Source organism: Cervus canadensis, chromosome 26 (genome assembly GCF_019320065.1).
Source record: "Cervus canadensis isolate Bull #8, Minnesota chromosome 26, ASM1932006v1, whole genome shotgun sequence".
NCBI lineage: Eukaryota > Metazoa > Chordata > Mammalia > Artiodactyla > Cervidae > Cervus > Cervus canadensis.
In genome coordinates this window covers 5584402-5599480 of record NC_057411.1, presented here as the reverse complement: position 1 = coordinate 5599480, position 15079 = coordinate 5584402, and the positions used below count along the sequence as shown (strand labels likewise).

Below are 15079 nucleotides of genomic sequence, written 5' to 3'. Positions count from 1 at the left end.
CTTCCACATCTAAAAATCATATACAGGTAGTTCAAATGCAAAGAGCACTCCCACCATCCACCGTTACCAATTTATCCTCACACATTCTTTATCCCCACATTTTAACATCTTCATTTATTTGGAAACACTACACTACCTCAAAATTAGAAAATCAAACCATATCCATATGTGTAACTAATTTTTATCTTTCTTTTTTTTTTTAAACAGGTGAAGGTGCTGAGCTGTAAACCTGCAGAATGTATTAGTCTGCACAGCTAAAAATAGTCGTGGGGAACTACAGCCCCTGTTCTTACCTAGTAACCAGTTTCTTTTCATCCAGTCCACTAACACTTTAGCTATATTCACTGATTTTACACAGTGAAATACAAAATTAAGATAACACACCAAGACTATCTACAAAAATTTATTGTCTATTTACAGAAGAAAAGCATGCATATCATTAAACAAAACAAATAAAGTGTGTTTTCTCACAGCGCAGTACATTTTTGTTTTTAAAAAAATTTTTTAAGCTGTATCATAGAAACAAGACACAAAGATGTTTTAAAAGAGCTAAACACTCATCATTCGAGGTGCAATGCTCATCGACATGAGCTCCTGAAACAGCAGTTTGCACGCATAAGGCATTCGAACCAAAGAGATCTGGGGAAGGAGAAAAAAGAGGCAATTAGCAAAGCTGTACTGAAGCAACTCCACTTCCCTACCCCCCGGAAAAGCCACAGACTTGGTACTAGAGACAATGAACAAATGAGTGGGCTGCTAACACTCATCCTATCACCTTGGCCTATGGTGGCTTTTTCTCCTAACAGGCTTTGGTATTTTACCCTTTCTGTCAGACTTAATTTATATTCACCCTTCTCAATGAAAAGGTTTTTTTAAAAAAAAAAAAAACAACAAAAAAAACTCATTGTTTAAAATTCCTTGTACAAGACCTTATTATTTCCAAAAGATGAACGCTTAGAGAAATTACCACGCTAAAACTTAAACCAGTTTTTAGAAAAACCGAACCGATATCTTTTTCTTCATTTAAAACCAGGAATCTTATAGAAAAATGCTACCAAAATTGTGAAAACACCAATCTGTTCACCACACTAAATCTGCCTGGATGATTAGGCAAACATGGTTATGTCCTGAATAGATAATAACTGACAGGAATGTCTATACATACCTGGGTTTTATTTCGGCAGCCCCTGCATTCATATGTATGGGTCCTGGTGTTAGCAATTGCCATTATTCCACAAAGATTGCAAACATGAACCTGATATGGATCTGATGCCTCAAACAATCTTTCCCTTAAAAACTGGGCTGCTCCATGGGCAATCTGACAGTCTCGTTCCATTTCTCCAAAACGCAAGCCACCATCACTATTATGGGAAAAAACAACAGGCTATTTTGTACTGATTTTCTATTATCAATACCACTTTGACTAATGGCAAGTATAAAAAGTAACATTAGTAAAGAATGAGAACTAGACTCCAATTTTTCTACTCTTGTATTCTGTCAACATGGTTAGGAGGCTAAGAAGTCTACCAACTATTTGATGTGCACTAGAAGGTCCCCAAACAGAGTAAACACATTAGTTTCTTAAGTATAGCATATACTTTAAATAAAATACAATGACATACAGAATAAAATCTTGTAAGATTATCATTTAACTTATTCAAATTCATCTGTATGCTAAAAATTTAATAATAAAAGTTAATCTAAATAAAGTAGCTTCTCCATGAATGAGACTCCCAAGCAATCAAACCTGAAACAATAAATGCACATTGGCACAAGTAATGGAAAGAACAGGTGAATCAGTTTCAGGTTTCCCCAGCTTAGTAAGTGAAATGAAATGCATTGTTCTGCTGGCCAGGCAAGTAGATGGTGATGGCTTCCTTAATGTTCTTCTATATAAAAGATAATGATATTACCAAAAACAAAACACTTGGTCAGTTTTATAGGATTCTAAGTAACCTACTCATCATTTTGAAAACTGGTAAATAAACGGAAAGAATCAAGCATTTATCATGTCTTTTACTATACGAACTATGTCAGCAGGTAACCAGATGATGAAACAAAATTTCTCTCTATGAAAGTGTTTCAGCTCATCAATGAAGGAATGATAAAATTAGAATCTCATCAGTCTGCAGTCCCTATTTAATTAAAGGTTTTAGGTAATGAACATTAATGATCATTAATAGCTACTAAAGTCACAAAAGAGAAACAACCAGACATGGAAAGTATACAATTTTGAATACTGCCTTTTAAGTATTACTATTAAAGAACACAAACCCTTCAACTCATCAAGGCTCTAGATCCAATTAGCTATTTACAAGAAATAGGCACACATAGCCCAGGAATGCAATCAACAAAAATCCAGACTGTGAGAGGGAATTCCCTGGCAGTCCAGTGGTTAGGACTTGGCGCTTTCATTGCTGGCGCCCAGGTTCAACCTCTGGTTGGAGAACTAAGATCCCACAATTCAAAAAATCCAGTCTGTGAGAAACCCTCCACGACAAACAATCCAACAAATAAAGTGCAAGGAAAAAAAGTCGAAGGGTAACCCATAGATTAAGGAAAAAAACTTGAGATGTATCAATCAACTGCAAAGCATGGGCCTTATTTGTATCCTAATTGAAACCAACAAACGTTTTTTAAAAACTATGCAACTGTCAAGGAAATCTGAACACTAGATATTTAATAATATTAAGGAGATACTGTGATTGCTTTTATAACTTTCCTTAATTTTTTTTTCCTTTTTTAAAAATTTTATTTTTTTTCCAATTATTTTTATTAGTTGGAGGCAAATTACTTTACAATATTGTAATGGTTTTTGCCATACATTGACATGAATCAGCCATGGATTTCCATGTGTTCCCCATCCCGATCCCCCCTCCCACCTCCCTCCCCACCCCATCCCTCTTCTTTTAAAGCAGGAGTTCTGAGAGTGTGGTCTGTGGACTCTGGAGGGTGAACTCTGCTTTTACAATAACACTAACGACACATTTGCTTCTTTCACTGTGTTGACACTTGCACTGACAGTTGCACAAGTAACGGCACAACCGCTGGCACCTGAACCCCTCAGGCGGGCAGAACCGTCCTTTACTAGCAATCATTTTCTCCAGTGTATCTGAAGGTGAGAAAACCAGTTTTATATAAAGAATGTCATTAATGAAGCAGTGAAAAAAATGATTAGTTTTATTCAACTTTGACCCCTGAGTACCTAGTTTTAATTCTGATAAAATGAGTTCTCATAAGGCACTTTAGTTGTATACTAAAGATGGTGGTCTTGAAGTAAAGTGCTTGCACAATTCTGAACTGGTCACTTTTATCATGGAATATCTTTTATACTTGAAAAAACAGCTGACACCAATTATGTTAATCTGCCAACATTAGCACCAACTATGTTAATTCAGCCTTAAGATATTTGGCAGACATTTTTTTCACTCAAGGAAAACAATTTTAAATATTTGTTGTAAATTATTAAAAATTGAGTTTTCAATCAAAAAGGAGAATTTTAGAAAAAGAAAACCTCTATCCAACACTCTGAGCTTGATAACTTCCCAATACTTAAAAACTTTCTGATGACATGGTGGTGATATTCACAAATGTGAAATTTTTTTTGGTATAATGAAATGTGACAACATGTAAAAATCTACACAACTCAATGAAAATATTTTCCAAATAACCAATTACGAGACTACGAAACTATGTAAGTATAAAAGATACAATCAAAGTACAAGACAGGCCAATGGATTTCAATATAAAAGATTCACTGTAGTGGTTCCAGATTCTACATCACAACTAACCTTTCAGAAAGGATAACTTGTCACTCTAGTGCAGCATCAAAAAAAATTCATAATCACCTGAAAATTACTAAAATACTCTTCCCTTCCAACCATAAGTCTGTGTGAGGTCACATAGTTAATTATAAAAAATAAAATCCTGCAATGGATTAAATGCAGAAGCAAACACAAGAATCAAGAATCTAGCTATCTTCTCATGAACCAGTTCATTAAGAAGATTTGCAAAAAGATAAACCAATGTCACTTATCACTATATTTATCTGGAAAATATTTTTCACTTAAAATGTCATTCATGTTAATGTATAATGGATTTGTTACTATTATTTTTTAAACCATAAATATTTTAAACCTTTCTCAGTTTTAATTTCTAACATGATAAATATCAAAAGATACCAGCTCCCACACAAAAGCCTTTTGGGATCCTGTAATCAAGAAATAGGAGAACGATTCTTTTATATAAGATCAATGATGCAGCGCTCTTACCGAGATCTACCCTCCATCGGCTGTCTATTAAGAATCTGAATAGGACCCCGAGCACGAGAATGAATCTTATCATCCACCATATGCTTCAAACGCTGGTAATAAGTGGGGCCAATAAAAATCTGTGATGTGATTTTTCGACCAGTGAATCCATTGTATAAGACCTGAAACAAGCAGATTTTGAAGTACAGACTTAAAATTATTAAACAAGTTCAAAGAATATATGTACATATACTACACATTCCATTTCTATACAAATTAAAACAGACTAAAATAATCTATGCTATAAAAGGAGTAATTACCTTGGGGTTGGGGTATGAAGATAGTGACTGGAAGGGGACACAAGAGAGCATCAGGCAGAAAAGGATTCTGATCATTTTCTTTTCAAGATCTGGGTGCCAGTCACACCTTTCACTTTGTGAAAATTTATCAACCTGAACATTTATGGCTTATGTATATATTTGAAGTATGTGGTATACTTCAATGAAAGATTTATTTTTTTAAGAATGAAATAACACATGTGCAAAAAAAGAGTATACTTAACAAATTACCAATGTAAAAGCAAACATACCTCATTTCCTCTGAGATGGTAGCCATAATCAGATAAAAGATTAGAAATCTTCTGCACATTAACAGCATCATTGAATGGAGTGGCATCACCAATTTCACCCTTGTTAGCTGATACCTTTAAAAAGAAAAGTAATGTTTGGTTGCTTCCTTCTGTCTCTCTTTAGAAGTCTATGTTAATACAAATATAGTCAGATTAAAAAAAAAAAAACCTTTCTAAGAAAGGGAAGATTGGGGTCATGGAATTGAGGTCACCATGATAAGGAGCATTCCAGCTCACTTCTACTCCTGGCTTCTGGATATCTTTGAATATGTCCTATTAACACTGTCACTGACTCACCTACATTGGTGTTGCAAGAACTGAATTAAAACTGTGCAAGAATGCAAAAAAAAAAAAAAAGGAAGATTTTGAACGTAAGATTACAAATTAACTTAAATATCTATGTTATAGAAAGCTGTAACATCATAAGGTGCACTTTATTAGCACCTTACATAAAATGGAACAAACTACCTATTAAGCCTTCAAATAGGAAGCTCTCTGTGAGACCACATACAAAAAGAATGTGACTCTCAATACTTCCTATGACTCAAGGAAGATGACATTTTAATCCTTAAAACCAAGCCATCCATGTGTTAAGCTGTAGCGACTCCACCTTAATAAGATCCTTAAAAATAGAAAACCTCCACTGAAAGACACATGCATAGCTAATATCACAGCTATAAAACCATTAGGGTCACAATGAACTAACCATCACTTATAAGGAAGAACCAATCAAAAGAATAACCATACATTCAAAGACTGTATATAGTAAATTTTGCAAGAATTTTTAGTCGTAACTTTGCAAATTTTTGCAAAAAGACAGACAGACATAATCAAACCAATTTAAAAGCAGGAAAGTAAGTGTCACACTGGCTTTTTCCACAGTACCCTGGCTCAGAAAGAGAGAAATCACCTAACACTTTGGAAGAAACATCAATTTGAGACCTATATCTGTAAAGAAAATCTCTTACCTTCCCTTGAAGACATTCAATCAAGTGACCAATGGTCATACGAGAGGGGATGGCATGGGGATTTATGATGATATCAGGGGTGATACCTTCACAGGTGAAAGGCATATCCTATAAAGGAATTTTTTAAAAGACACTTTAAAAACTTAAATCTCTTAGCTACAGAACTAGAACTAACTCCCCTTCATCTGAATTTTTCTATGTCCTAAACTCTGTTCAACATAGTATGCATGCTAAATTGCTTCAGTCATGTCTGACTCTGCAACTCTATGGACTATAGCCCGCCAGGCGCCTCTGTCCATGGGACTCTCCAGCAAGAATACTAAAGTGGGTTGCCACGCCCTCCTCCGGGGGATCTTCCCAATCCGGGATCGAACCTGCAGCTCTTATGCCTCCTGCACTGGCAGGCGGGTCCTTTACCACTAGCGCCTGGGAAGCCCTCAACATAGATACTCACCTACTTGTTCATCACTACAATTAAAAGTAAAGCCTTTAGCTGCCTCTGGACTCTTAAGTTAAAGCACATTTTAATAAAATGATCAATAAAACTGTGAGTCAGAGGTGATGAAAGATACCTACCTCCTGTCTATACTGAATACCACAAGTACCCTTTTGACCATGTCGACTAGCAAATTTGTCTCCAATCTGTGGAATTCTAACAGAGCGTACCTGAATTCACATAAAAATAAGTTAGTTAGGTCATTCTGGTTTACTTTCTATAAACAACAATATGACAAAGCTACACTTACCCTTATTTTACAAAACTTGTACCCTTCTTGGTTGAGCGTCACCATGACCTGATCCACGATGCCCGTCTCACTGGTCCTGAGGAAAGTGCTGCAGTCTCTCTTTGTATAGCGTCTGTTAGTGCCCTCCAATTCATCTTCATTTTCAGGCAAGGTGACTGTTTTGCCTATAATAACGTCATCTCCTGAGACACGGACTCCAGGAGCTATCAAACCATCATCATCCAGCTTATCATAAATAGCATGTCTCATACCTGAGAAGAAAGAGAATTTTCTGAAATGTAATACCATAAAGAAAAGTATTTAAAATGTCACATAATCCCTCTCTCAAAAAGATTAAAAAGCAAATATATACATCAGTTTTAACCAGAGAGAAGTTCATAGGAATGTCTAACACATGTTACTGTAACATGCCCTTATTCCAAACATTATAAACGATTCTGAACTTTAAAAAAAGCATTGGACTGAGTACTGGAAAATCAAGATTCTCCATTTGCTAAGTGACTTTGAATAAATGTGTTGCCATCTTTTGCTCCCTACATGACATGAGAAAGAGTTATCTATGTCCTCTATACAAAATCTCCCACAGAAAACTTGAATCTAAACTGTAACCTTAACTCCATGGAAAATCAGTTCACTACTACATAGAAGCACCCACAGGAAACGGGAATACAACAACAATTTACTTCATGCAATACTATTAGAGGCCAAAACTGTAGCAGATATTCCCTGGGAACATCCCATCCATCCCAAAAGCTGTATACAGCTTATAAATGTCTGTAAAAATAGTAACTAGAAAATAAATGTGAGGTTTTCAGAAGAAACAAAGCTGTAGACATTCTCTCATTATTTATCTGCTAAATATATACATATACTGTGGCCAGACAAACACTATAGTCACATCAGGATGTGAAGAGGGGAGGAAGTTCCCGTGCAAATACATAAACTAAGGGAAAGGGCATGGTACAAGTGAGAATGAGGCTGGGTGTGTCCCATGCAATTACATGGCCTCTCTACTTTCCTAAATCCCTTCCTCAATGCAGGACCTAGCAGAATAGAAGAACTATAGCAAGCCCACTCCAGGTGTAAAGACTTCTGGCAAATATATCTATTTCCTTAAACATAAGCTCTAAGAATGACAAGCAAACATACTCCCACACTGCAAAAAGGAGGATGGGAAGACAAAACCCAGAAAAACTAATCAGGAGTTAACTTTGAATTCCATAATTTCACTGTCAGTATCACTTACCCTGGCAAGTTTCACGTGTAGGCTTCTCAAAAACTTCTTCTTGATCAAAGCCTTTTTTAGATTCCTGCTCTTTGTATGATCGATAGAAAACAGACCTAAAAATACATGGTTCTAAAGTGAACTTTATTTTCCTTTAATAATACAACTGAGAACATACCAATAATTTTTACTTAGTTGATATCTGGTAATTTTAACCATAGCAATTAAACTATGAATCTAAGACAGGAGTTAACTGTATGAAGGGTCAAACTTAAGTCCTAAGAGCTATTACACAGGTCACCCATGTAACATTCGATCCTTAACACAGCTTGAACTGTGAGAATAGGAAAACTAAGTCCAACCCTTGACCTAAAATAAGAATCCCTTCCGTAACAACCCTCATACATGGTCACCCAGGATCTGCCCCAGTATTTCTAGTGAGAAATTTATGATATTAAGCTATAATGTCCACCTCTGGTCTAATATCCTCTGACAACTATATAGAAAAAAATCTATCCTCTCTTCTAAATTCTCAGTTTTTTAACCAATTTTCACATGCCATGGATTTGTGATTAATGTTTGACAATAAACTGAATAACAGAAAATAAGGCTGAAAAAGAAAGCATACTATAATTTTAACAGTAGTTAATTTAAGGGCCCTAAAACTCTTAGGTTTATCTTTATTCCTTCTTTAGATACTTCTGTATTATCTAAATGCAAATATTTATTGGCTTACAAAAAAAGGTGGGGGGGGGGTGGCACTAAAATATTAGTGCCTGAAAATACTGATACAAGCAGCAACGTCTTTAGCTGCTCAGGACCATCAGTCAAGCCTCCCACTTTCTGGAGCAGGACACTGATTTCACCACTTTAACCTCCATACAGGCAACCATACAACACCTGTGTCTGACAGGTATACACAAAGTTTTATGAATGGAGACAAGATTACCTATCTTAACAAAAAAATTTCCCTGCTGTCAGATCAAAATTTCTTCTCGCCTGACATTCAAAACCACCAAAAACTTTGGACACACAGAAGTCACACCTTTTTCTTCTTTCTGGCTGGACCACATGATACGTGGGACCTTAGTTCCCCAACCAGGGGAACCATGCCCCCTGCACTGGAGGCACCCTGGACCCCCAGGGACGTTCCCACACCTGTTTTTAAAAAATTTCTTTAAAAAATTAAAATATTAGTATTTCCACTATATCTGTATTTTGGAAACTGTTATAAATAGCTGACCTGAAAAAGCCTCGGTCTACAGCTGAACGATTCATGATAACAGAGTCTTCTTGATTATACCCAGTGTATGATGCAATGGCTACAATTGAGTTGATACCTGTAGTATATTCAATAGCAAACATTAAAGCATCACATGAGAAACAAAGAAAACTCACCTCTTTCTTTTAAATCTATCTTATTTAACTATATTTACTGCAAATATTTTCACCATGGTAACTGTCAAAGTCTACTCCTCCTGGAAAAAGCAATCTGTGAGAAAACTACTCTGATGGTTAAATGTCTAATATAAGCAAATCCTAACAGTAGTCACTCCCAATGACTTTCTAGTCAGTGATTATATACATGTAACCGCATATTTATAAAGTCCCTCCCCCAACCAGGTTTCATGATTCTCACCACAACCCTGTGCCGTAAACAAGGCAAGTATTATTATTTGCATTATTAGAAAGATCTAACAAAATAAAGCTTATCCATGATGTCAAAGTTAATAGGCAACAGAGTCGAGTCCCAGCTCTTGTCTCCTGACAAGTCTGACCCGGCGCCGCCCTGCTCCTCTCTCCGCAGCCTGCTCTGCGCCTAGAGCCTCTCCCTACACTACAAAGAAAAGGGGTAGCATCTTTCTACCTCCATTTCACTTAGTTGCTACTGCCAAAACTACTTCTGATGAGAACTTAAGACTTAAAATATCAAGTACTGACAAACAAAACTGATAAACCTTTAGCCACACTCATCAAGAAAAAAAGGGTGAGGGCACAAATCAAAAATTAGATATGAAAACACACGAGCTACAACTGATACCACATAAATACAAGGAGTCAGAAGAGATTACTGCAAGTGACTATACACCAATAAAACAAACCACTGAGAAGAAATGGACAAATTCTTAGAAAAAGACTGAACCAGGGAGAACTAGAAAATATAAACAGACGAATCACAAGTACTAAAATTGAAGCTGTGATTTAAAAATTTCCAACAAACAAAAGAGTAGGACCAGATGGCTACAGAGGTGAAGTCTATCAAACACTTAGAGAAGAATTAAGACCTATCCTCCTGAAACTATTCCAAACAGTTGCAGAGGACAGAACACTGCTAAACTCCTTCTATGAGACCATCATGACCCTGATATTAAAACCAGAGAAAGATACCACAAAAAGAAAATTACAGGCCAGTCTGCCTGTATGAACACAGACACAAAACACAGTATGAATGCAGACACAAAATCCTCAACAAGATATTAGCAAACTAAAGAAAAAACAAAAACAAGAGTTACCACATAATCCAGCAATTCCACTCCTGGGCATACATCCAGAAAAGATGAAAACGCGACTTCAAAAAGATACATGCACCCCAATGTTCACAACTGCAGTATTTGTAATAGCTAAGGTATGGAAGCAACGTAAGTGTCCATCAACATGGTCAAGCTGTATAACGCAGAGAAAGCACATAAAGATGCAGGATCCTCAAGGTAGGGGGGTCTGAAGATAGACGACAACTTGCAGAAATCCCAGGGTCCTGGGAGACGTGATGTGCTCCTACTGCTACGGAAGCCAGCAGCGGGACTTACGTGACATTTATGATCCATGGAATGGGCAGGACGTCCCTGGCGCATCCTCACGACATTCGTGCTCCCTACGGCCCTCCCTCCTGCCCAGGTGACACAGCCGGTAGTTGCTAAACGGTCTTGGCCCCTGCAGGGCCTTCCTCCTCTGCTGTGACAACCCGACAGCCCACACACGCTACTAGTAGTGGGTACTACACCCCAGGAAGCAACCCCCTCCATCCTACAACCTTCATCCAAGGTATGCAGGCAAGTCTGAAAGATCAGCTAAATTTAGCTAAAAACAGTAAACTTCTGAATTTTACTTCTAATCCTTTCTTCTTAGCTTAAACGCCAAAAATCAAAACACAGTGTAGTGAAGAGAAAAGAGAACAAAAAAGGAAAATGGGGGAAAGACCTATTTTTGGTCTTAAAAAAAGAAAAGCCAGAGTCTGCATTCTGGGTTTACAAAATAAGTTGTACAACTTTGGGCAAATAACCTTTCTGATCCTGTCTCCACATTTGTAAAACAAAGAGGATATAACCACCACTATTACTAATCAGCTAACATTTATTTCTCCCTTATTAAGTGCTAGGCACAAAGCCATGAGTTTTAAGTGGATATAACCATTTAATCATCACAAAAGCTTTGAGGCAGTTTGTAGGTGAAAAAACATCACAAAGCTTTTATGATGCTTAGAAATAATATGTGTAAAGTACTTTGGACGGTATTTCACAAACTGCTCAAAAAATACCAGTAATTTTTAAAATATTATCTGTTATCTCAAAGACTATCAACATGTGAAACCTAGGATTACAATTCATCTGTCAGTCAGGCTCAAACCCTTTCAGTGACTCCCTCCCCACCCACTTCAAACCTCAGCTCAGCACTAAGGAATCTCTAAGTACCCTGACCCACTTTAAATTAAGGTGAACTTCTGTCACAAGGATCTTTGCTCCTAGAAGACACCATCCAAGGTAACAGTACCATATAGAAATAGGAATGATACTAATCAAAAGATCACTTAAGATAACCCAGTCTGCCCCTTCCCCTTAGAGATCAGAATTTGGTCAATGCAGCTGGCATATTAGGCAGGGACAGAGCTAAGTGTTTAGCCAGGAGGGTCAGGAGACTGGTTACATCAACAGACGTAGCAAATAACTCAACATAGTGGGGACAATGGGAGCCAGGTTTCTGTCAGAGAATGGAGTTCTAAAATAAAGAGAATGGAGTTCTAAAATAAACACTACAGTGCTGTACTGGGAGATACGGTATAAACTCACAGTTCTTTAGTATATATAGATATAAAAATAGTTAGAAGTGAGAGAAGTCTATGCATACACATATTTTCCTAGCTCTGGCAGCTGAGAGGACCTAGAAATGATGACATTCTAATACCAAGGACTAAGCCCAGCACCCAGATTTTGGTTTCCACACACTATCCTTCACTGAAAGAAGAAATGGCCAAGTCCAAGTTTAGGGGAAGAAAAGCACAAGATGAGACAAAAGGTAAGGAAGTGCTTAAAGAATGATGAGGACCTAACGGAGTCATCTTGAAGATGCTCTCACTGGAAAATCTGGGACAATTTCAGCATCAAAAAGGAAAGAATGATAAAATTAGAAGATCACCATTTGGCAACACTTACACAGTAAACTAGTGGCCGGAAGTGAGATAAGAAATGGGATATTTACATCCTTTCAAAGTATCTTCTAACAGAGACTTACTACTTATTTAATGTAAGATTGCTGGAAGAAATATCAATAACCTCAGATATGCAGATGACACCACCCTTATGGCAGAAAGCGAAAAGAAACTAAAGAGCCTCTTGATGAAAGTGAAAGAGAGAGTGAAAAAGTTGGCTTAAAACTCAACATTCAGAAAACTAAGATCATGGCAACCGGTCCCATCACTTCATGGCAAATAGATGGGGAAACAATGGAAACAGTGACAGACTTTGGGTTTTTTTTTTTTTTTGGACTTCAAAATCACTGCAGATGGTGACTGCAGTCATGAAATTAAAAGGCACTTGCTCCTTGGAAGAAAAGCTATAACCAACCTAGACAGCATATTAAAAAGCAAAGACATTACTTTGCCAACAGAGGTCCGTCTAGTCAAAGCTATGGTTTTTCCAATAGTCATGTATGGATGTGAGAGTTGGACCATAAAGAAAGTTGAGCACTAAAGAACTGATGCTTCTGAACTGTGGTGCTGGAGAAGACTCTTGAGAATCCCTTGGACTGCAAGGAGATCCAACCAGTCCACCCTAAAGGAGATCAGTCCTGAATATTCATTGGAAGGACTGATGCTGAAGCTGAAACTCCAATATTTGGGCCACCTGATGCGAAGAACTGACTCACTGGAAAAGACCCTGATGCTGGGAAAAACTGAAGGCAGGAGGAGAAGGGGACGACAGAGGATGAGATGGTTGGATAGCGTCACCAACTCGATGGACATGGGTTTGAGCAAGCTCCAGGAGTTCATGATGGACAGGGAAGCCTGGCGTGCTACAGTCCATGGGGTCGCAGAGTCGGACATGACTGAGTGACTGAATGGAACTGGGCAAGTACACAATACTCATAATTAATAAAATGTGGAGAAGCCTGACAGTCACTATCTTAATTACATGATAAAATCAGAATCACTAACAATGGGACATAGACACAGCATACGCCTCCTGACACGATGCCCTGAGACTGAAGCACCACTTCTGTTAGCCCTGCCAAGAATTCATATCTGAATATAAACCACAGGAAACCACAGTCAAACTGAAATTGAGAGACAATGTATAAAGTAACTTGACTGGACTCTTCACAAATGTGACGGTCCTAAGAGACAAGGAAAGACCAAAGAACTGCTTCAGACTAAAGAGACAGGCAGAATCCTGGATCAGACCCCAGGCCCATAAAGGACACTATAAGGACCACTGGCAAAATCTGAACTGGGGGACTGCTGATTAGATGGGGATCAGTGTTGACCCCCTGATGGTGACAGATGTACTGTGAAGCATGTCTTGTTTTTAGAAAATATACACTGAAAAACTAGAGTGATGGGGCTTCCATGCCTGCAAGTTACTTGCAAATGGTTTAGGAAGAAAAAGAAACGGAAAGAATACTGCAAGTGTGGTAAAATGTGAACCTGAGGTCTGGATGGACAGTATACACGAGTTCTTTTTGACAGTCTTGCAACTTTTCTGAAAGCTTTAAATTATCTCAAAATAAAGTTTTTAAATAGCTAACAAGATTAAGGCATGAAGCAGTAACAAAACTGAAAGGCACGTGGTCCCTACCAGCCATGCCCTCACCACTTCACATCAGTGCCAAAGGAACATTCTATTTCAAATTCAATCCTTCGCCAGTATTTCTTTTCTTCTCTAGCCATAAAGAAAGTATCATCTAAATGTGGAAGAAAATACCACACTGCAAACACAGACCAAAGATACCGGCACACTGCAGACAAAGTAACAGATTTTGTTTTTCTAGTTTCTTTTTCTAGACAAGAGTAACCCCTTGTGGAGGACTCTGAAAATAAATCATTCTAAGCTGTGAGAATCTGCTATCAAAATGCTAGATCCCATATTACAGTAAATGATTTAAAGCCGTTATTTACAAGGTACACTTTACTAAATAATGTTATCCACAGTCAAAGCCAAAATTCTGCTAATAATATGGTAAGACAACAACTGTGCAGAAGAACCATGCTGTCTCCTTTACATCCAACTCTCTTATACCCTTCAGATTTCTCTGCACTATTTCAAGAGACTGTTGTTCTGAAATCTCTTCCTGGAAATTCCAGGGTTTTCTCCTTATCAGATCCATCTCAAATCTCTTCTCCTGATTTCTTTTCCCAAAGTTCTGGCTGTCTCTGACTTTATTCTCACTCTGAATTTTCCCTGAGCAATTTCACAATCATCTATAATTATCATTAACATAACAAAAACTTCACAGCTCTTGATTTGACATTTCTTCTAACTATATTTGCAACCCACTGTTGGAAGATCATTCCTGAGATGTTGTGGCGGACTCAAAACCAACATGTCAAAAACTGAACTTGTTATCTTACCTCTAAAACCTCTTCTTTCAACCTAAAGAGAGTGGATGTACGTATAACTGCCTTACTGTGCTGTAGAGCAGAATTTAACACAATATTGTACACCAACTATACTCCAATAAATAGTAATTTTAAAAACAAAGCCTCTTCTTTCTCCTAACATGCTCCCAAATATTATTAAGAGTCTCTCTCTCTGCCAGATCACCCAAGCCAAGAACACCAAAAATATTTCCAATTCCTTTCTTCCCTCTCTTCATAATTTCACATTCAATCAGTGATCAAGTCCTATCAAATGTATTCCAACAGGTGTTTCAACCCCTTCTACTTTTTCACTTCTTAGTAAGAACTGTACCAATTCTCACTTAGACCACTGCAAGAACCTCTAAGTTATCTCCCTACTTAATACCATATCTGACTCTTTTAGGTGGTAGCC

The 15079-nt window shown here is 37.5% G+C and overlaps 2 protein-coding genes across 2 annotated transcripts in view; one reads left to right on the top strand and one right to left on the bottom strand.

Moving 5' to 3' along the window:
* The window catches only part of IGFBP7 (insulin like growth factor binding protein 7), a 74771-nt gene extending 74299 nt beyond the window's left edge, over positions 1 to 472 (top strand). Inside the window, exon 5 of the mRNA XM_043448269.1 lies at positions 208 to 472. Within this exon, the coding sequence (XP_043304204.1) occupies positions 208 to 227 (20 nt within the window). The 3' untranslated portion in view covers positions 228 to 472. The remainder of the gene's footprint in view (positions 1 to 207) is intronic.
* POLR2B (RNA polymerase II subunit B) overlaps positions 388 to 15079 on the bottom strand; it is a 43957-nt gene continuing 29265 nt past the window's right edge. The window contains exons 18-26 of the mRNA XM_043448265.1: positions 9061 to 9157; positions 7839 to 7933; positions 6593 to 6843; positions 6423 to 6512; positions 5847 to 5954; positions 4840 to 4953; positions 4272 to 4432; positions 1166 to 1361; positions 388 to 639 (exon numbers count right to left, since the gene is read on the bottom strand). Of these exons, the coding sequence (XP_043304200.1) occupies positions 550 to 639; positions 1166 to 1361; positions 4272 to 4432; positions 4840 to 4953; positions 5847 to 5954; positions 6423 to 6512; positions 6593 to 6843; positions 7839 to 7933; positions 9061 to 9157 (1202 nt within the window). The 3' untranslated portion in view covers positions 388 to 549. The remainder of the gene's footprint in view (positions 640 to 1165; positions 1362 to 4271; positions 4433 to 4839; positions 4954 to 5846; positions 5955 to 6422; positions 6513 to 6592; positions 6844 to 7838; positions 7934 to 9060; positions 9158 to 15079) is intronic.